This window comes from Gouania willdenowi, unplaced genomic scaffold (genome assembly GCF_900634775.1).
Source record: "Gouania willdenowi unplaced genomic scaffold, fGouWil2.1 scaffold_119_arrow_ctg1, whole genome shotgun sequence".
Taxonomy (NCBI): Eukaryota; Metazoa; Chordata; class Actinopteri; order Blenniiformes; family Gobiesocidae; genus Gouania; species Gouania willdenowi.
The window spans coordinates 1,016,857-1,039,960 of NW_021144867.1; the positions used below are offsets into that span (position 1 = coordinate 1,016,857).

Genomic DNA, 23,104 nt, shown 5'->3' on the forward strand with positions numbered 1-23,104 from the left:
GTAATATTTTGGCAAAGCTACTTTTTCTTGTATTGGAGTAGTTTTTGACAAGGAGTATCTGTACTTTCACTCAAATAATGAACAGTGTTCATTTTGACAACAAACTCAGATTTAGTTTCAGTCATAGTCTTATGACTAAAATTAGTTTTAGTCAAAAATTTGTCATCAGGACTATTTCAGTTATAATCAAGTTTTAGTCAACAAAATGATATTTTAGCAATATCACACAAGAGGGGGTGATCTATCAGCGCGATTATAAACAGCACAACCTTGAATGTGATATTGCTTTTATACAACAGTTCTATTAGCACATTTTATTAGTCAACAGGATTAAGCTGCAACACATTATGATTTGTTTATTCAGTCATTTATTTGGGTCCACAATTGGCAGGGAGATGAGGCCGTTGGCGGGCAACAGATACACATTTCCTTAATGGTTATTAGAATGCCTATGGAGTGGAGTGATTATGTCTGCAAAATATTCCCAGTGCTGTTGTTACTCTACTCATGGACTGTCTCTTGTCCAATGAGATTACTGTTGTATAATTGTATTTTGGTGAACTAAATTTGTTACAGATTTAATCGACTAAAATATACAGATTCAACATTGATCAAACCTGATAAAGGACAGTATTAATGTTTACAAAAACACACAGACTGACTTGATGTGATCATTTCATTCCATGTGACAAAATTATCGTTTTGTTTTTATTAGTCGACAAAAATAGAAATGTGTTTTTGTATATATATATATATATATATATATATATATATATATATATATATATATATATATATATATATACTGTATATATTCAAATCAGTCATAATTTAGGTATGGTCGATTTAAAAAAAAAATGTAGTACTACGACGAAAATTTTTAGTCAAGAATAATAACTGGTAGTAAAAGTTGAGTACTTTGTCCACCTCTGCCTATGAATGGGATGTGAATGTGAGTGGGAGGGAGCTGAGGCTGGAGGCTGGGCAGGAGGACCTATGACTGACACATCTACGGTCCAATGGAGAACGAGTAACGGACCAACTGGAACTGGGAAACCCAACAACCCAAAGGCAATTAAGGAGAAAGGACGGCAGAAAAAGATTTGATAAACTTTCGCCCTTCTCTCTGTCCTGCTGTGGAAAGAAGAGAACCGGACTGAACTGTGACAGGACCGATAGAGCTTTGAATGAAAGACGGAAACTAGTTTGTGTGAAAAGCGCAGGGATATTCTTTGAAGTCCGGAGCGGAGCAGCGCAGCGGCCTGGAAGAAGGAAAAAAACCTCCGCGATGAGGACCATCCGCGCTCTGACGCGCACTTGAAGGCCGGACTAAAGTTTCAGAGACTTTCTCATCGTCCGGGTCCGGGTCTCACAGTCTGACCCCGGGGGAGTTAGGACTGAGTGTGGGAGGGTGATGGGGGCAGCTCCGGGCTCCGGATGGGAGGAGGGCGAGTTTGAGTTCAAGCTGGTGTTTGAAGAGGATCCACCGCGGCAGAGTGACCGACCGTCAGCGGTGCGAACGGCCGAGCCGGGGGCCGCGGGACCCGGGGAAGAGGCTGAGGGCATCCCGCTGATCCTGGACTGCAGTAGCAGCAGCCTCGGTTTGTCATTCATACATCCATTAGAATTAGGAGAAACAGTAGAGCAACTCATTTATCTTAGTCTTTGTTTTGAGTGCGCTCTTTACAATAACATGAGTACTACTACTCCATGCTTGTTATCAAAGCCATCTGTACGGTTGTTTAAACGAGAGCCCGACCGATTAATCGGCGTAGCCGATTAAAGCTGCAGTTTGTAAGTTTGTTGTTTTTTTTTTTTTGTTTTGTTTTTGTTTTTGCATCACTTGGTAAAAAAAAAAAATCCATAATCATCTTTGAGTATATTGTAATCCAAAGTGTTCTGAGTGGACAGTGAATCTATTCTCCTTCTGGCTCTGTAAAATGAATGTTATAAATCCAGGAGTGTGACGCTCCTGGAAATGAATCTGGATGTCAGCCAATCAGAGATCTTTCTACAAACAGTTTTGGGCGTTTCTATTGGCTGCTCGACTAGAGTCAGGTGCGTTCACGGACCATCGGTAGTAAACGTGCATTTGCGGACGTTCCAGCAGAACTCTCCATAACAGCGTTAGACACAACAGTTACACGGCAATTCAAGCGGAAAAAGATAGACCGAGGTGGAGAAGCAACAGACAAAAGTTACAAACACTGAGGAGGATGGATTGCTTTCTCTTTGCATCCTTGCGGACCTCCGTGACATGTTGAGGGTCCACCGCACACACACACTGGCTTCAGAGGGAGAGCGAAAATAGACGGGATAAATACCCGCTGCTCGGGACAGAGTAATACGTGCATTTATGTCAGAGTCTCTAAAACACCAGAAAAATCTCCACTAACACAAGATAAAGTCCATACACTTAACACCACTACTCTCTACTGAGAAAAAAGTCGCTAAAAGTATTCACAAAATATACCAGTAAGGGAGGTTGTTTCGGTTTCAGTTTCAAAACAGAGCGAAAAGAGGATTCTACAAACTGCAGCTTTAATTGGACTGATTTTAGCTATTGCCGAATAATCAACGTCAGTAGCCCGTCCAATTAATCAATCCACTATATCAGGGGTTCTCAACTGGTCTCACCCTGGGACCCACATTTTGCCACATTTGACCCACTTTTTTTTAGAATACAACCAACCAAATAGCTGTTAAAAACACACATATATAATCTTTTTTGCTTAAACATAAACAACATAAATCTATATCTTTATACTGTGCAACATGCCTGTCAAAAGAAAAGTTTATTTCAAAATAAAAGAGAAGTCCAACGTGAGAGACATGAAGTATTAATTTATTTTTGACCTGCTGTTCGCCACCCACCCAGTACAGGTCCGTGACCCACTTTTGGGTCTCGATCCACCAGTTGAGAATCGCTGGACTATAATATGTAACCGATCTATAAACTTGTTTTGCTGCGTGTAAATTTTGTGGCTTTGTATTTGCATTATTAGCTGCCACTTGTGTGTAGTAACGATTACAAAAAGTGCATTAGTTCGATGTTTACAGTTATATTTTTCTTTTTTTTTAATTTATCGATTTACTGTTTGCGATTTGAGCAACTTTCTTTTTGAATTTTGAATTTTTTTACAATGTATTCCAAATATACAGTTTGCACAAGTTTAACTTTTCTTATTTATCAGTGGTTTTACAGTCCTTATGTTGACAGTGTAAAATAGTTCCTTATTTTAATTTAATAGTGTTTTGCTTATTTGTCTTGAATCATATTTTGGGTATTGATTTTGACTTAATGTACAGTATATTTCCTGTGTACTGTATATCAATGTTCTTATTTCATATATCAGCTGCTATCGACCAATATAGTTTTCGGCAGAAAACCAGTAATTTTGACATTAATGTGCCCTAGTTTTATTTTTATTTATTTATTCACTTTATTTCCGACATGGTTACATTCACTTTTTTTTTTTTGCACTTCCACGTACAGTATCAATATATGTAACGTAAGTAAGGCACGCAATAATTGATCTTAAACTTAAATTCACTTAACTGTCCTTGATTTTGTGTACTTTTTTTCAAATTTGAGAAAATGTGGAATAATTTGAGGAAAATTGCAAGATGTTGGAAAATATTAGGATTGTGGATTTTTATTGATTTTGTATTTGCAAGAACTGAGATCTCTAACATTGAATTAGTTGGTAATTTACACAGTGATTCAGTATTTCTGTCATTTTCACTTCCTCCTTTTGGCCCTCTCTTATAGGGCAATATTTAGCCCCCGGGCCTTGAGTTTGACACATATTGTCTAAAGCAGAAATAACTAAGAAATAAAAGCATTTAATAATGTATTTCTGATGTTAAGGCCTTTTTAGATAATTAACTTTGCTGTTTCATGCTTTAAGTAAAATATTGTTATTGATAGGAAGGAAAAAAACACATCCAATATGTAAATACGTTTACACATTGTCATTATCTTGGAATTTATTTGCTAAAGTTTCCACGTGTCACATGCTTACGTGCCATTGAGGGAACTTGTACCCCGGGTTGAGAATCTTTCGTGTATTCTGCATTGCCTCCAGGTTGAACTTGCGTGTGTCCTTCTCTGTGTATATTTGATTGTGTGTTCCGTGGTATGCGTTTGCGTAAATATCTCGCTCTATTCCCCCTTGTTGTTGCGTGTGTGTGTGTGTTTTTGTGCATGTGTGTGTGTGTTTGTGTGCGTGCAGCCAGACTCAATGTGTTTCCAATCAGCTGTTGTGCATGTGAGCGGAGTTAACAGTTGCCATCTGGGGGAAGAAAACTCGGCCTCTTGTGTACTTCAGCATGCACCCTACACACACACACACACACACACACTCCTCCCCTCTTTCTCTCAGCTCCCATCTCCCCAGTTTGTACCCTCTACACAAACACACACTCTCTCTCAGTCAAACATTGTGTACATCCTTGCATCCCTTCTCATTGGTTTGCCACTCACACCTGCATACAAGCTAGCACAGAGTACCATTACCAATCTAAGGTAAATTATAGCTGCTGGGCAGCAATGGTCGGAGCCAGGCAATTTTTAGGCAACACAAGACCGCAGCTGTTAGCGTTTAAAGGCTGTCAAAAATCCATTTATTAAGACAAAAATCCGAAAGTATACGCAAATTGCATCTAGGCAGCATAGAGATGTCTGTATTTATCTATTTTTTTAGACAATGATCTATTCAGAATCAGAATCAGAAATGTTTTTAATGGCCATGTACAGTTTTAAGGACAGTACAAGGAATTTGTCTTGGTAGTTGGTGCACAGAACAAACAACAACAAAAAATAAAAAAAAACAAAGAACAACCCAGCAACAATAATAATAATAATAATAATGATAAATATAAAGGATGAGGGATAAATAAAGGATAGATAGAGAATAAAGGATAAATAGGATAAATATAAATAAATATATATATATATATATATACAGTGCAGCAGATAATGTCATCATGGAGGTGGTGATCGGGTGGGGTGAGGGGGGGGTTCAGTGGGTGACTTGGGGTGTGTTCATGTGGATGGTGGCAGAGGGAAAGAAGCTGTTTTTGTGTCTGGAGGTTCTGGTCCTGATGGACCGAAACCTCCTCCACTTTGGGCTGCTAAAAAAATCCAATGTTTACATTTTTCAAAAATTACTGATTTATTTCACTTGATGTGCAGCTTATTCTTATAATCCAGTAAGATTAACTAATAAATATTTGAATTTGGCTGCTATATAAAGTGATGCAAAGCTCGAATCAGCATCAAACAAGTCAAAAACTAGTTCATGGCCTAAAGCTTAAAGATGATCAAACATGTACTTATGTTTTAATTTCATTGAAATCCTTAAAATGTATATTCACATACTGTATACAATCTCACGACATAGCAAAAGTAGGCTACAATACTTTATATATTTTTTCAGATTGAGTTTAATTCTTGCAAAACAAAAAAAAAGGTCAGTTTGGGGGTTTTTGTTGTCCATGAAGATTAGATAAAATATAGAGTACATACATATCTTCATTAAACTGAAATGAGACAATTGTTTCCGATTTTTGCAGCAAGTATTTTTGCAAGGAATGTGTTAAATTTGTTTTTATATCAAAGATGTGTATTTATAATTTAACTATTTTATTCTCTTAAAAATATGACAGAATAGGCGCTTGCTTGCTAATCTAGTTTATAATTATATAACAACATATTACCTGTACTACATGTACATATGTTCATATATCCTCCTCTTTTTTGTAAGCTTTCTATATTTATTATTATTATTATTATTATTAGTTTTTTGTGCTTATTTTTACCCTTTTTCTACAACTGCACCACACTTTCCATATTTTAAGCTATTTTCATCACTTTTTCTTGCCATATTTTTGCTCATTTTAATGCATTTTTTTGCCACATTACTCCCATTCCTGCCACTTTTACAACAAATTTCAAGGCCTCTTCTCCACATTTTTTCCACTTTCAAGACATTTTCAGCACTTATAAACCCTTTCCACCACTTTTCCACCTAATGTTGCATATGTTGACCCATCATTGTCACTTTTGACCATATTTCATGCTTATCTTTTGCCAATTTAACCACATTCACCATTTGTCATGCCCATTATTTGCCAGTTTAAACTAATTGTTCCAATATTGACACTTTGAACCTATTTTTCCACTTGTTCTGTCCGTTTTTGCCCACTCTAATTTGCAACTTTTAACAAATCTCTGTGGTTTTTAAAATACCATTTCACCACCTTTTTTCTTTTTTTAACTACCATTTTTGGTCACTTTTGACCCCTTTTTTTCTGATTCAAACAAGGATTTAACTAAGATGACTATATAGTATTTCTCAATTGATAATAAATACACTTCCTGGATAACAGTGGATATTATTCAGATGAATAAATACATGTGGTTATCAACTTATCACAGATTCAGAGAACAATGGACCATCATTTTGCTGACTTTATGGATGGACCCCAAAAAGCTCTACCCTTTATTTTTCACCCTTATAGATGGTCCTTTCTCAGTAATTAATTTGGAGGGCCTTTACATACATTGTGATATACTGTGTATATATATATATATATAAAGTATATTCTCTGAAGCTGTTTTAAAGGCAAAACCCAGTACTAAGAAGTTGTTCTCTATGAAATAGCCTGTAAGTGTAGTTAATCATAGGAGTCAATATAATAAGCTGTTCATTTCCAAGAAACAAACAGAACTCAAACTTGAATTTGAGGTATAAATAACTTTTTAGGTTCATTTCAGGACACTTAATCTCATATGAAAGTGTGTGAGATCAAATCGGGTTTAGTCATTTTGCTTTTCTGCGTGTTTAATGAGCGTTAGGGAACTTTTTGTTGCTCGTAAACTTTCTTCGCTGGTCCTCACAAAAAAAAAAAACACCGTCTACAATCACGGTCTCCACCAGCAGAAGAGCTGCCTCAGCCTTGCTGCTCTAATCACTTGGAAATATTTTTGTTGCCAGGAAACATTTGAGGAGATTTTTCACCCCAAACACTTAATTTGGTTGGCAGTTGATTTTCTATGTGCACGCTGCCCAAAGAATTGGCTTCATGGGCCGCCCTCGCTGCATTGCAGCGGTGATGGGTTTGAAGCCTCAGCCTCACTCACAACAACAAAATCACCACTGTGTGTTTGGCTTCATGTTTTTTGGAAGGGGGGGGGGGGGGGGGGGGGGGGGTGTTGTGGTGAGGGCTGTGGCTTGGACGAGCTGGTTGGCAAAAACAAAAGACGTTTTTGTTTAGTACATTTTATTGTTCCCAGGTTATCTTTGAATGCGAATTCTTTTATTATGACAAAAGTTTTTCAAAAAAAGCCACTAAAGTCATCCAAAAGTAAAGCAGGGCAATTTTTTCCTCCACGTTACACTTAATACTTCCAGAAATGACAGCGTTATATACTAATATATACGAACTACTGCCACCTACTGACATGGAGCAGTATTTTTATGAATGTCAAAGGTATGCTGCTAATCTGCAGCAAAAATCTTGCAGTAATAATCACAATAATACATCTTCTTTTGTTTGTTGATTTGTTTTCGTTTTTGTATGTTTTTGTTTGGTTTTTCCCAATAGCTCGGTTGGAGTATTTATTTGTACTGTCAAGTTAGTTTATTTTATTGGATTTTCAGAATCAGAAAAACTTGATTAATCCCCGAGGGGTAATTAGAATGGTAAAGAGTGGCATATTAAAAAAACAACATGTTGCACCACTTTGCCGCACCGCCTTCGCCGTGTCGCTTTTGCCGCACCACCGCGGGGGCACTGGCGCGTCAAATTAAAATTGGAAATAGCCAGAAATTAGAAAAACACGCGATTGAATTTTGTTTGAATATTTGAGACTCTACATAATGGTTCAGTGGGTGAAAAGTTGAGGAGTTGGTTCTGACACCAGGACACAAAGAAGAAAGAATAATAATCCAACCCAATTAACAATGTTTCCCCCTTTTTGAGCACCATGAACTATACATTTTTGGAAAGCGCCGGGGAACATCTACGACATGAGAAGGGTCCCTGGTCACTGACGGGCACGTGGCATTTGCATAGGCTCCGCCTTGCAGAGGCCCTTCTCCAGCTCGTGGCGCTCGGGCCTAAAAAGGAGCAAGACTATGCACAGAAAATGTGCAAAAAAAGTAAAAAAAAAAAAAAAACAATAATAATGAATAGAGTTAAATAAACGTATCTATACATATGTAAACATTTTTTTTTTTGCATAAGTAGGACATGTGTATTATATTGAAATTAGCTTTTTTTCTTTTTTTTTTTTAGAGATTTCTGTTATTTCTTTCCATTGGTTTTCAACTCAGTAACAGTGGACGTACACAGACTGGATTGCCTTGTGTATGAAATGTGCTTTAGAAATAAATTTGCCTTTCCATGCCATCTCTTATGCACTTTAGTGTCCCACAGGAATGATAAATCATAACCTCATCAATCGTACCTAATGAAATGCTAAAGAATACAACAGTGTCATGGTATATTTTATTCTTGACTTCTGTTCTAGTCTTTTGTAGCATTTTAAGTTTTTTTTTTTTTACACTCAAACTATTAATTTTACATTTTGAAAATATACAAATTTTCAGAAATTGATGTCACACATTTGTGAAAAAAAATTGATCTTCTTACAAACAGTATTTAAAGTACAATTTATCATTATTATTATTATTATTGTAGTTGTCTGGTTGCGTAATGAGATTAAAAGTACATTTTGTATTTTAGAGCAGCCTGTAAAGTCATTGTTGCCATTTGGAAGTGAAAGTGCTCATTAAAGAGAGAAGCAGCTGTGAATTCTTTATTAGCAGCATTTCATGTTCACTATTATTCAAAGTACAACCAGTTTTTTTTGTTTTGTTTTTTTTTCTTGGCAGGAGAAACAAACCACATGTGATTTCATTTTTCATTTAATTTGCACACAATGCAGTTTGTGTGCATGTTGTGTCTGACTTGAGACATTTGTTTCAGTTACAGACAACCATTCAACTCCATCTGTCAACATCTCCAGCCAGACCGAGCTGTCCAATCAGAGGGCGGGGATGCACTCCCCGCCTCCACGAAGAGCCCCCGTTAAAGAGTTCAGTGGGACTTATGAGAGCCTGCCTGCCCGCTCTGTCCAGGTACGACAGGATCCTCAGATCATGAAGATACATTGTTCTCTATTACAATAACTATTTTTTAGTTATTTATAAGAATATAGCTTAGTCCTGTACCCCTTCAGACATTTAACATGAAGCCATGTACCCCCTACACCTGCAATTTGGCTTGCAGGAGAAAGTTAAAAAGACAGAAAAAACATAAATTACTGTCCAGATTACCAAATAATTCAGTTGTAGATAAATCAGCTTGGATATCTCTGATATCTAAATACACAAATTCAATGTATATTCCACAATATTTGGAGAATCGCAATTTTCCCATGACTGCAGTCATTTTAAATTTAAAATTGCATTTATTTAGCTCAATTTTCACAAATTAAATAAAAATTGGTCACAAAATTAATGAAATTTGAAAGAGGAAATCCCGCAGGAACTGATGTCACTTATTGCTTGGATATTGTCTGCGCCTTACATACGTATAATTTATACGTCGTGTAGAGTACAAACCTGGGTACATTAATCAATATTTTTTTAATTTCTATTCACGTACCCCGTATGACAATTTGAGTACCCCTGGGGGTACCCATACCCCACTTTGGGAACCTTGGGTTTAGTGTATTGGTTTAACACACAATAAAGGATTATATGAAATTGAATTAGAAACATATTCAAAAATGTGTCAGAATAAAAGAATATTTATGTTTTTATTTCATAGTTCTAGACGTTTCCACGTCAGTTGATACATTTCTATTGAATACAAATATTATATATGAGGGTATTTATAGGTTAAATCAGTGATCTTGTATTAAGTTAAGGTAATTTAATGAAAGATGAAATGTTGCAAATATAATTGGTCAGGAGGCGGGGCTTTAGCACACGCTAAGATCCTAGCCAGAACAAAACCCGGTCCCGACCAGGTTAGTCGTTAAGTTACCATAGTGATTTAGCTCCGTAAGACGTTAGTGAGCTTCGTAGGACAGCACACACTGATTAAATCCTGGAAGTTTGCGCGATATGATGTAATCTAGCTTTGTAGCTTACCCCCCTAAAACACAAAAGCACAAAAAGAAACCCATGTTGTTTCCATATACACACAAAATGAGAGAAAAACATCCAAAACTACTTCAGAAACACACAAAATGAGAGAAAAATAACAACAAAAACTCAAATAACACAAAAGATGATGACAAAACTCTAGAAAGATATTCCAAATAACAACAAAAATACAAGCCTTTTATCTTTCCTGTATTAATTCTAAGATGGTCAATATTCTAAATGCTGACTGAATGTTCAGAGGCCTTGTTTACATGAGTGTATTTAACATTGGATATGACGACATACACGGTACTGCTCCCTAATGTTAAACACAATGTGACCATCTTAAAGCATCCCTCTCTTTCTATAGGTTTCAGAGTCTCGAGTTGTTGAATGCCCCAGCATCCAAATAACCACAATCTCCCCTGACGACGACCCTGTACCCACCATTCCTAGCTACTGGGATATGGGTGGTGGCAATGGGTGGGACAAGGAGCGACTGTATCTCCCTCTGCTGGACCAGTTCAGCTATCGGGACAGGTGTCCCAGCTCGCTAAGCCCCAGCCCAGCCTCCAGTCCCTCATCCAGGGGTTGGCTCAGCCCTGCATCCAGCTGTGACTCCCTGTTAGTGGAGGAAGACGAGCTCAACGAAAGCAACTTTGGACTTACATCATCGTCCAGGCCGACGTCACCTGCAGGGAAGAAACGTAGAAACTCCCCCCTGGCTTCACCCTGTTCTTCACGAAGAAGCAGTTACTCAGAGGAACTTCAGTCCTGTAACCTGGACGGTGAAGACTCCACCTCTCAGTCACAAGCTCCGCCCAACATCTGTGAACTCAGCATCCCACAGAAGACCAGGAAAACATCACTAGAGCAGGTAACAACCAGGGTTGGGGTCAATTACATTTTAAATTACAATTACATCTTCAAGTGTCCATATTAATAACAACTCAATTATGATTACGGTGGCGGGCATTTTTCCCAATTACAATTAAAATTACAAAGACTATTTTTCCCCTGAAAGTCAATTACAATTACCTGCCCAAATATTAAAGTTCAAAATCAATTAATCACAATTACTGAGCATGAAATAAATAACCCCACAAAACGTGACCTTCCTCTTGTGTTAGCTTTCTGTTAGCATCTCTTATGATAACGGGTCAGTTTTGACAAAATTCTATTTTTTTTCTATATCTAGCCTTATCTCAGAAAAAAAATCCCAAAATGTTCTGTTTTACCGTGTTACTATATAGTCTTATGCCTTTTCTCAGAATTTTTTTTTTTTTTTTTCATTTTTATGCCTTACTATATCTTTATCTCAGAAAAAAATTCCAACAATTTTCCCTTTTTATACCTTGGCACTGACAGTTTTTATAGAATTTCCCTGACAATTACAAAGCAATTTATCTGAACTCCATTACAACTCAATTATGATTACAAAATCCACAGAATTCATATATAATTACAATTATAATTACATCATTATTGTAATGAATGATCAAGTACGTGATTACAATAATTTTATAATCAGGTTTTTCTAGGTGCAGACTTTCTCTTATTTAAATGTCACACTATCACTCTGTAAAACTGTTTCCTAGTTATGTCCCAGAGAAGTGGATCAGGAGCGGCTTCCAGGCCACAGCTCCCCCTGCCCGATGCCAGAGACCCAGCAGACCAGGAGAGAGCTCCCCTCACTGGGCATGGACTACCTCTCTGTACCCTCGGCTCTGGGCTTCGGCAGATCCAGAGCTAATGCTCACAGTCCTTTGTTCAGGCAATGACACACATATACTGTACATTTATACTGTATGGATCAATCTTGCCATGATTCAGGGTTGGGGATGTACCTCTTCAGCCTCATTCTGTCTATTTTGGCATTCTTTGCTGTTGTTTGAATAGACTTCCCTTCTCTCACTTCACTGGTGGCTCTTTCTCGACCTCAGTTGGGGCTCCCCTGCTTGTTTGGTGCTTATATATACATGAGGCTCTAGGTCCACTCTATAATCATACAACTGCAGAATCATAATGTAATATTTAGAACATATAGGGCAGGCCACAATCAAAATACACTTATTAACCAATGGCTCAACTTACCCCAGCATTACCATTTTTACATTACTGGTCTCCACAGCTAAAATGGTGCACTTTGATGCTAGCTTTGTTGCATAGATACCACAGTTGATGACATAAAACAAATTTAAAAGGATCAATTTAAATCTAAACACAATTCTAATGAAAGTTATGATTGACTAAATTCACTTTCAAAAGTGAAAAACGCTTTCTTTTTTTGAAATAAATGTCTAACCACTTTACCCATGTGGTTCTTACCTTCTCAGACTCCATGAAATAATGTCATCCTCCTAAATATGTGATCAGACGATCAATGTTTTTTACCGTTTCTGAGCAATAAGGGGCTCAGAAACCACTCCACTGCTTTTTTTTTATTTATTTTTTTAATACAATTAAAATAAAACCTTTTTGAGTTTTTGTCGACTAAAAATGGACTAAAACTATCACATTTGGAAATAACAAAAATGTGACCAAAACTAATAAGCATTTTCATCTATAAGACTAAGACTAAAACAATGTGACCATCGGGCGACAGGGGGCGTAGCCAACCTGAAACAACTGTCAAGTTGGCCACGCCCAGAAATAACTCACAAGGACACATCAAAGCAATCAGTGGACGCCTCTGAGGAAGACTTTCAGTTGACATTCCAAAACATGTCAGGGGATCAAAGTAAATTTCCTGAAAAAAGTTGTCTGAATAAATGAAACTATAACATATTAATTTAAAAATTGAATCATCAGTGATTTTCCTTCACATTATTAAAACAGAACATTTTTGTTTAATTGAGCTTATCTCGCCATTTTGAATCTTCAAAAGTCCTGTAACACTGTAAATCTTTCCAGGTCGACTGCCCTCCCTCCACTGGACTGGCCGCTGCCATCCCAGTTTGACCAGTATGAGCTGCGTATTGAGGTGCAGCCTCGCCCCCACCACCGAGCCCACTATGAGACAGAGGGCAGCAGAGGGGCCGTCAAAGCTTCACCTACAGGGCATCCTGTTGTCAAGGTGCAGAGAGAATAGATAGATTCTGTGTTTCTGTTCTATTACAATAGTTTACTTTGAATGTTGTCTTACTTTTGAGTTATAAAGTCCCTGTGTTTGTATCTTTTTCTGCACACATGTGGTTCCCCGCTGCTGGTCTTTTTGCATTTTGATGTCATCTGTGCAGCTGTGTGGATACTCAGAGAGGAAGCCCCTCTCTCTTCAGGTTTTTGTTGGTACAGCTGATGATCGATCCATCCGACCGCATCCGTTCTATCAGATACACAGGTACTGAAAACACGTGGGGCTTATTTAGAACAGAAAAGGGCAACTGGCGACTAATTTAATGCGGCCACAAAGTAATAGCACAAAATTACTCCAAAAATACACAAAATTATGATAAAAACATACAAATTTATAGAAAAACACACAAAATGACAAACAAAATGAACAAACATGAATACTCAAAGGGAAACTAAAACAATCAAAAATGACTTTAAAAACATAAGTTAACTACATAAATCCACAATTATGATAGAAAAATATGCAAAACAACAACAAAAGAACACGAAATGACAACCACAATTCACAAAAGATAATAAAAACACAAAATGACCAACAAAATTAAAAAAAGACAACAAAGATACACAAAAGACAGAAAAATAAACAAAACAACAACAAAACTGCACAAAATGACAATAAATTATGCACAACTGCACAGAAAACTACACAAAATTACTCTGAAAACACACAAAACAACAAACACACAAATTGAGGGATAATAATAATGCAAAACAATCAAATGAAATCACATTGAAATTACTTACTGAGGGAAAAGTTATAACTTAATTGACAAATATGTAATAACCTAATTTATTAAAATATGACACTCAGAACAAAAGAAAAAAGTCCTAATGCATTATCCTGCTGGCTTTTGTTAAATTATTATTATTTAATTTCTTTAAGTACAAAAAAATCAAATTTTTTGTCTTGAGCTCAGATTTATCAAATGTGCAGATAAGAAGTTGCTGTAAGTCACGGCTGATTATAAGTAATTATGTAAATAAAAGTATGTATCGTAGTCCGAGAATATTCCATGCTTGTTACTGGGCAGAGGGTCCCACGCTTAAAAGTGTTCACTTTTCCATTTAATGTGTTTAAAAGTTTGAGTTTGAGACAAAAACCCAAACATTTGTCTGTATCTCACAAATATTCAAAAATCAAATGTATGCACAGAAAGTAAAACACTTCACAAATTCACAAAATGATCAATAGAGTGTGTTTATATGTTATAAAAACATTTGAACAATAGAAGAAAAATTTAAATCCAGAGCTGTGTTTGCATTCAACACATTTGTTAATGGCTTAATCCAGTGTTGCCATGTAATCTGCCTGTGTTACTACTTTGGTTAAAAGTGCTGTGATGTTGTTTTTTGTTGCAGGGTCACAGGGAAGATGGTCGGCACCGCCAGTCACGAGAGCGTGCAGGCCGGGACCAAACTGCTGGACATCCCCCTCAACCCTGAAAACAACATGATAGCACTGTGAGTCCTCACTTTAAAGAGATCCTAATCTATCCAAAATGAAATGTCTTGCAGAGTGATGGGATATCACGGCGGGGAATACCAGGAACAAACTAGAACAAAAACTGTGTGAAGCCAATCACTGTCCTCCTTGTCTGGCCAAAAAAAATACCCACAATAAATAAAGAAGAAATAATGTAAAAACACTTCTATGCATCCATCTACGGCAGTGGTTCTCAACCTTTTCAGCCAAAATAAAAGTGCCAGAGACCGGGGACCCCCACTGTACCTGAATGATGGTCCATTGAGGAAGGGGTTTATAAGTGCTGAAAATGTATTGAAAGTGGAAAAAATGTCCAGAAAAGGCCTTGAAATATGATGGAGAAGTGTCAGCAATGGGAGTAATGTATCAAAAATGCATTAAAGAAAAGGTGAATAGGTTAAATAATGGCATGTTTGGTGTAGTTGCCAAAAAAATGGCCTTGAATTGTCCAGATAATGTTCTTTTTTGAAGGCCCCTGCCAGTGTCTTGTGACCCCAAATGGGGTCACAAGACACAAGACAAGGTTGAGAACCTCTGATCTACGGGACTCCGCAACCCACAATGCAGTGTGCAAAATTTTCCGAAATCATCAATAAGAATTAGTGACAAATGATTTTGAAATATTTCTCGTGATTTCCAGAATCGACTGTGCAGGAATACTGAAACTGAGGAACTCTGACATTGAGCTGAGGAAAGGAGAAACAGACGTTGGGAGAAAGAACACGCGTGTGCGTCTGGTGTTCCGCATACACCTCCCTGTAGCGCCCCCTGTGGCCCCTCCTGGACGTGTCCTGGCTCTGCAGGTGGCCTCTGTGCCCATTGAATGCTGTGAGTCTCTCCTTCAGGATGACAAAAGACAGTGAAGATCAAAGTGAAGGAGGAGATCTTTACATGTTATGTGTGTGTGTTCCTCCTTCCTCAGCCCAGCGCTCTGCACAGGAGCTGCCCGTCATTGAGTCCGTCAGCCTCACTTCATGCTCTGTGGAAGGAGGGGAGGAGCTGCTCCTGAGTGGAGCAAACTTCCTGCCCATTTCCAGAGTTCTGTTTATGGAGCGAGGAGCAGGTACTTATGACACATTTACCTGTACCTACCTGTACCTACCTGCACCTACCTGTACTTACCTATACCTACCTGTACTTACCTGTACCTACCTGCACCTACCTGTACTTACCTGCACCTACCTGTACCTACCTGTACCTACCTATACCTACCTGTACCTACCTATACCTACCTGCACCTATCTGTACCTACCTGTACCTATATGTACCTATATGTACCTACCTGTACCTTCCTATACCTACCAGTACCTATCTGTACCTACCTGTGCCTATATGTACCTTCCCATACCTACCCGTACCTACCTATACCTACCTGTACCTATCTGTACCTACCTGTACCTACCTATACCTACCTGCACCTATCTGTACCTACCTGTACCTACCTGTACCTATATGTACCTACCTGTACCTACCTATACCTATCTGTACCTACCTGTACCTACCTATACCTACCTGTACCTATCTGTACCTACCTGTACCTACCTGTACCTACCTGTACCTACCTGTACCTATCTGTACCTACCTGTACCTACCTATACCTACCTGTACCTACCTATACCTACCTGTACCTATCTGTACCTACCTGTACCTACCTGTACCTATCTGTACCTATCTGTACCTACCTGTACCTACCTATACCTACCTGTACCTATCTGTACCTACCTGTACCTATCTGTACCTACCTGTATCTACCTGTACCTATCTGTACCTACCTGTACCTATCTGTACCTACCTATACCTACCTATACCTACCTGTACCTACCTATACCTACCTGTACCTACCTGTACCTATCTGTACCTACCTATACCTATCTGTACCTACCTGTACCTACCTGTACCTATATGTACCTACCTGTACCTACCTATACCTACCTGTACCTACCTGTACCTACCTATACCTACCTATACCTACCTGTACCTACCTGTACCTACCTGTACCTACCTGTACCTATCTGTACCTACCTGTACCTACCTGTACCTATATGTACCTACCTGTACCTACCTATACCTATCTGTACCTACCTGTACCTACCTGTACCTACCTGTACCTATCTGTACCTACCTGTACCTATCTGTACCTACCTGTAGCTACCTGTACCTATCTGTACCTACCTGTACCTACCTGTACCTACCTGTACCTACCTGTACCTATCTGTACCTACCTGTACCTATCTGTACCTACCTGTACCTACCTGTACCTATCTGTACCTACCTGTATCTACCTGTACCTATCTGTACCTACCTGTACCTATCTGTACCTACCTATACCTATCTGTACCTACCTATACCTACCTATACCTACCTGCACCTATATGTACCTACCTGTACCTATATGTACCTACCTGTACCTACCTATACCTACCTGTACCTACCTGTACCTATCTGTACCTACCTGTACCTACCTGTACCTACCTGTACCTATCTGTACCTACCTGTACCTACCTGTACCTACCTGTACCTATCTGTACCTATCTGTACCTACCTGTACCTACCTGTACCTATCTGTACCTACCTGTACCTATCTGTACCTACCTGTACCTATCCGTACCTACCTACCCATGTTACAATATTTTTCCCCCATCAAATACAGAATAAATATGGAAGCCCTTTTTTTGCCAGAAAAAAAAAAGATAAATAAATAGGAAAAGTAAAATAGTAGTAATAATACATTTGTAATTCGTAATTATGAGATAATATCTCATTCATATGACACACTAAGTCATAATTTTGAGATACTATCTCATAAATATAAGATACTAAGTCATAATTATGAGATACTGAGTCATATTTATGAGATACTATCTCATAATGATGAGATACTAAGTCATATTTATGAGATACTATCTCATGATTGATATACTAAGTTTTTAAGTATTTACTATCTCATAAATATGAGACACTAAGTCATAATTATAAGACATTAAGTTATGAGATACTGAGATATAATTATGAGATACTATGTCTTAATAATGAGATAGTATTTCATAATTATGACTTAGTAATATTTTTTTATTATTATTTATTTACTATTCCTAGTTTACTTTTGTTTGAAAATTGAACCCAAACCAGAGTCAAACTTATGACCCTATAAAACGTCTGCACCACCTCTTTACCATCCTGTAAAATGTATGTTAACGTGATGTCAGCTATTGATTGATATGAATTAAAAGTCTTTATCAGAAGCTCCTATAGCTATTCAATGCGGAAAAATACCTTCAAAATAAAAGAAAAAATTATATAATATTAAATTAAACTTGAATAATATTATATTAAATACTTGGGCCAGATCCAGCATTATCATAAAGAATATGCTAAAAATATACTAGAGGTTGAAGACTGCTGTCCCTGTAATACCACAGTTTCACCAGTTGGAGGCGCCATTTCACCCAAACACGAGTGAAACAGCAAAGCTAAAAGTAAACAATGGCTGTGGTTTGATTATAAACTATTTCTGCTGCTGTCCATGCAGAAAAAAGCTTTAGATTAAGTCATCTGTAATTGTATTTTATAATATAACTTCACTAAATCCTTCAAAATAAACCCAAACATTACATGTGGTGACTTGCAGGAGTTTATCTAATAATGAGTTTAGACATCTTTCAGGTCTAATTAATTTTTAATTATGAAAATATTCACAAGGGCAGTAAATGATCAAAGGCTATAACAGGTATCAGTGATTCACACATATGAAGCTTTCAAATAAAACAATTCCCATCCAACCACTGCTGATCTTATTCCTGCGTTACATTCTTATGTTCCAGATGGTAAACTACAGTGGGAGGAGGACGCTCACGTTGACCGTGACAACAGCAACGAGGTACCATGTGACAGACACATCCAAAAGTCACAAAAAAACTCAGATGTTGTGTGTTCTCCCTGTGTAGTGTGTGTTGTGTGTGAGGGTCCCGGCCTACAGCGATGTGTCCGTCAGTCGGCCTGTGTCAGTCAGTCTTTACGTCTCTAACGGGAAGAGAAAGAGAAGCAGCACGCACTGTTTCAAGTATCTCCCCGGTGAGTCCTTTTCACTGCTTTACTATTTAAATGTTCAGATTCAAAGATAAAATGTGAGGGTTTTCTCTAATGAAGTATTTGTATTATTCTCCAGTGGAGTCATGCAGATTTAATCTGAGCAGAAAGAAATCACTCTATGGAAAAACTGCAATAAAAAGCTTTAAAATTAAGGAGCAAATAAATATTTTGGGGTTTGTAATGTTGATTATTTTGAAATAATCTGGTATTTTTCTTTATAAATGATGATTATTACTTAATGCAAAAAAATATTATAAATCATCCATACCCTGTGCTGATCATCCTGATATTCATTAAAGATATTTATGGATGATTACACAATAAGAAGGAGTTATTTACTTATTTCAACTAATAGTTTTTGGTTGTATCACTCCCTAAAGATGGACAAAAAGCGAGAAGCCCACTCAGTTGTTTTGGTTGAAATGAAATAGTCTCGTTTTAACCTTAACGAGAACATTCAATACTGGAAACGCACAAACTGCAGCAAAAGTATTCACTTGTGAATTCAATTCAACTACTTTGTTGTTACTGAATATTTTTTGCGAAATTATCACTAGAATATATTTTTTCCTAAATGACCTTGATGGTAGAATCATCCATAGTAATGCACCAGTACGCCCATTATCATTGGAAATGGTAAACATCTAAAATAAAGTAAATTATAGGGCTGGGACAATGACGACGATTTGATATATTTTGCAATCCATCCAAGTCTTCCAATTTGATGCTATCGATTATTGCAATTTCAATTTCTTTATTTTCCTTATCAAAAACACAAAAGTTGAATTGTCAATTTTTTTGAAACATTATGTGAGTCCTGGTTAGAAAAACAATCCACATCATAAGTCAGTCACTCTGACATTTATTTTGACTGCACATTTATTTGTTTATTTTGGAGATAATAAATCAAATAACTACATATTTTATAACATAAACATTACAATTAAAAATATGATAAACTCTCCCCATAGCATCTCAGCATAGTGCGGATAAAAAACATGCCTGTGGCACACATACTGTATGGCCTACTCAAAGGGTAAACACATGTAAACAAAGAGGGGGCTGGTTCACATCGCGCTACGGTAACCCACAAGGATGGAACGCGAAAAAGTCCGAAAAAACTGTGGTGGGAAAAAATTCATAAAAAACTTAAAATTAAAATTAAAAAAAACAAAATAAATAATTGTTTCTTTTTTTGAGGTGATTAACCTACTGTATGACCACAGATAGTTTGAGAAAATTACTTTAAAAATCAATTCTGGCTAGTGTTGAGGTGGTTTTGGATGACTGAGATGGAGTCAAGCTTTAGGGTTGCTGGTCAGATGCAGACACAGGGTTTATTTAGTCAAAGAGTTTTGGGGGACAGTCCAGTCTGTGTGTGTTTCAGTGACTCTGCTGCTGTTCAGTGCTCTCACTGTTATGTATGTTGCTAATAGCGGTAGTTATAACATAGTGGGCCTCCTCAGGCAGATACCTTGGCGTGTGCTATCAGTGTACAATGGTATCTGGTCTGCTTAGGGCAGTCTGACCAGGAGAGAGTTCTGTAATTACATATCAGGTAGAAATATTGATTTTTAATACTGTCACAACAACAACAACAAAAAACACACAATAAATACGTAAATTGATATTTTTTCCCACCCTTACTAAATATGAGTCGACTATATAGGTTAACAGGTATGATTGATAAAATGTTATAAATGAATGTTTATACGTCTATTGTAAGTGTTAAGCCCAGTTTGTGTTTGGTCTCTCAGTGATGTTCAAAGAGGAGGACCCTCTGCTCTCCAGACCCTCCATCCAGCCTCTGGATCCTGCTGCAGTTTGTCCAACCAGGGTCGATAGAGGCTTCCACACCAGAGCCGACCCCGTGTGTGATGAGCGAGGCCTGGGCTTCCACCTCCCCCCCTACTCCTCCTCCTACTCCTCCCCCTGCCCAGCCATGAGTTACCCTGAAGACCCTACAGCTGTGGAGGACCCCAGCGTTTCCAGGGCTGTCCCTCTGTCTGAGCGCCACCCCAGCTTTGAGAACCTGGAGCTGGGCTTCACTGAGCTCCTCCCCCCTCTTTACCCCCGTGGCCTCCCTCAGCCTCCCTCCCCCTCCCCATGGCTTGACTCACCTTATCTGTCCTCTTCCCCCTCACCCTCCCACTCCTCCTCTCTCAGCCCGTTTCCTGCAGGAAGCCCCATCTCCACTTCCCCTCTTCCTCCCATCCCCACCTCCCCTTATCCCCAGTACTCTTACTCTTCCCAGGAGGTGTGCTCCTCCCCTCCCACCAACGCTGGCCCCTATCAGGACCTCTGCACAGTACCTTACTCCAACTATGAGGGCTGGGACCCCCAGGACAGAGGGCTGGGGATGGGACATGATGGGGAGAGGGACGCCAAGATCCACGATTGTCCTCTGGAGTTTACAAGCTCCACATCTATGCACCACATCACCTTTGAGGAAGGTGAGTTATTATTTTATCTATTAACTATTATCATCATATTTTGATCAGAAGTCACAGTTAAGGCTTTTTATTAAACAGTTACTTGATTTTTTTATTTTTTAGTATCACAGACAATCATTTTTTATCAGATAAAGACATGGGCTGTGTTCAAAATGATGTACTAACGTACTAGTACAAGTTAGTATGTAGTGCATTCACGTTAGATAGTATGAAAAGATTGAGTATGTGAGAAATACCTGGATGTATACTATATCTGGACATTTTTTAGGTATGCACGGTCAGCACACTATACTCAAGCGTCCCATGATGCATTGCAAATGGAACATAAAATCGTCCTGGGACCGACTTCCAGCTAAAAGTCAAAACATCCCCTTTTCAAAATAAAAGCGTCTCTTCTTTTTAACGCTTTTGTAAGTAGGACTCTTGTTTTATCAGTAGCACAATGGTGGGTTTCAGAACGTTTTATGGATCACATGACCACATGGGCAGTGGTGGCCTAGTGGTTATATCTACATTTGTCACACAATTAAGAAGATTAACTTCACTCCAAGAATAGAGGAATGGATGATGATGATGAATTCTCTCCTTCTCTCTGCAGTATCAGAGTTCATCGGAGACGACATCCAGTCTTACCAGTTAACCTCTCACATGGACAACCTGTCAAACTGAACCCAAAGCACTGCCTCGCCCCTGTTTGATATTTAGCATAATTTAAAGTTCCTCAAGCACTTGGTACACGGAGGTACTACCATTACTAAATTGTAATATTGACCACAGACAACTGCTTTAAAAAAGGGAAAGTGATGTTTTTTTTTAAATCTGTTTTCAAAATAAATTATCAATGAAAAACTAAGTTGGCTTTGATTTTTTTTTTAATTTTAGTTATTTTATTTTTCATTTAAAATTCCCAGACTCATCAAAACACAAACTGAGCTGTTGGTAGTTGATGAATAATGCAGAAAACTCTATACAGAGATCCTTTTATGTTGCTTTTTTTATGATGACTACTTACGGCACGCTAGCAGTGCTTTCAGGGCCTCTGTGGGGGTCACGGCCAGGGTTGGGGTCAATTACATTTTTCAATTACAATTACGTCTTCAATTATCCATGTTCAATTGAAACTCAATTACGATTACGTTGATTTTTCCAATTGAAATTATAGCTATTATTTTTCCCCTGAAAGTCAATTACAATTACGTTCTCAAATACTAAAGTTCAATTACAATTGCAGAGCCTTTAAAAAATAAGCCCATAAAACTTAACCTTCCTCTTGTGTTAGCTTTCTGTTAGCATCTCTTATGATAACAAGTTAGTGGCTTAGTGGTAGAGTGGGTTGTCCAGTAATCGAAGGGTTGGGGGTTGGAATCCCACTCTTTCGTTGTGTCCTTGGGCAAGGCACTTTACCAACATTGCCTCTTATGAATGGGTATGAATTGTGCATAAATGTTGGTGGTGGTCAGTATGCCCCAGGGTAGCTGTGGCCACATTGTAGCTTACCACCACTGGTGAGTGACCGGTGTGAATGAATAATAGTTTCTGTACGCGCTTTGAGTCTCCTTGAAAAAAGCGCAATATAAATTACATTACACGGGATGAGACTCTGCTATTTGCCCCACGGGGATGAATAAAGTTTTCCTGATTCTGATTTTATTTCATGGGAAATAATCCCAAATATCATTTTGTGTGCCTTACTACATTTTAACCCCAGTCTAATTGTGCTCATCATATTTTAACGAGTTTTATAGCCTTATCTTTCCATTTTTATACCTATTGGCACTGAC

The 23,104-nt window shown here is 38.0% G+C and overlaps 1 protein-coding gene across 1 annotated transcript; it reads left to right on the forward strand.

Moving 5' to 3' along the window:
- Window positions 1–1,073: 1,073 nt before the first annotated feature.
- Window positions 1,074–22,176, forward strand: LOC114458444 (nuclear factor of activated T-cells, cytoplasmic 4-like). Its single transcript, XM_028440813.1, has 13 exons — window positions 1,074–1,601; window positions 8,998–9,149; window positions 10,534–11,040; window positions 11,762–11,937; window positions 13,077–13,239; window positions 13,403–13,503; window positions 14,658–14,759; window positions 15,422–15,609; window positions 15,704–15,844; window positions 18,603–18,658; window positions 18,726–18,852; window positions 20,628–21,323; window positions 21,922–22,176. The coding sequence occupies exons 1-13, from the start codon at window positions 1,415–1,417 to the stop codon at window positions 21,990–21,992; spliced, it is 2,667 nt and encodes an 888-aa protein (XP_028296614.1). The 5' UTR covers window positions 1,074–1,414; the 3' UTR covers window positions 21,993–22,176.
- Window positions 22,177–23,104: the final 928 nt, after the last annotated feature.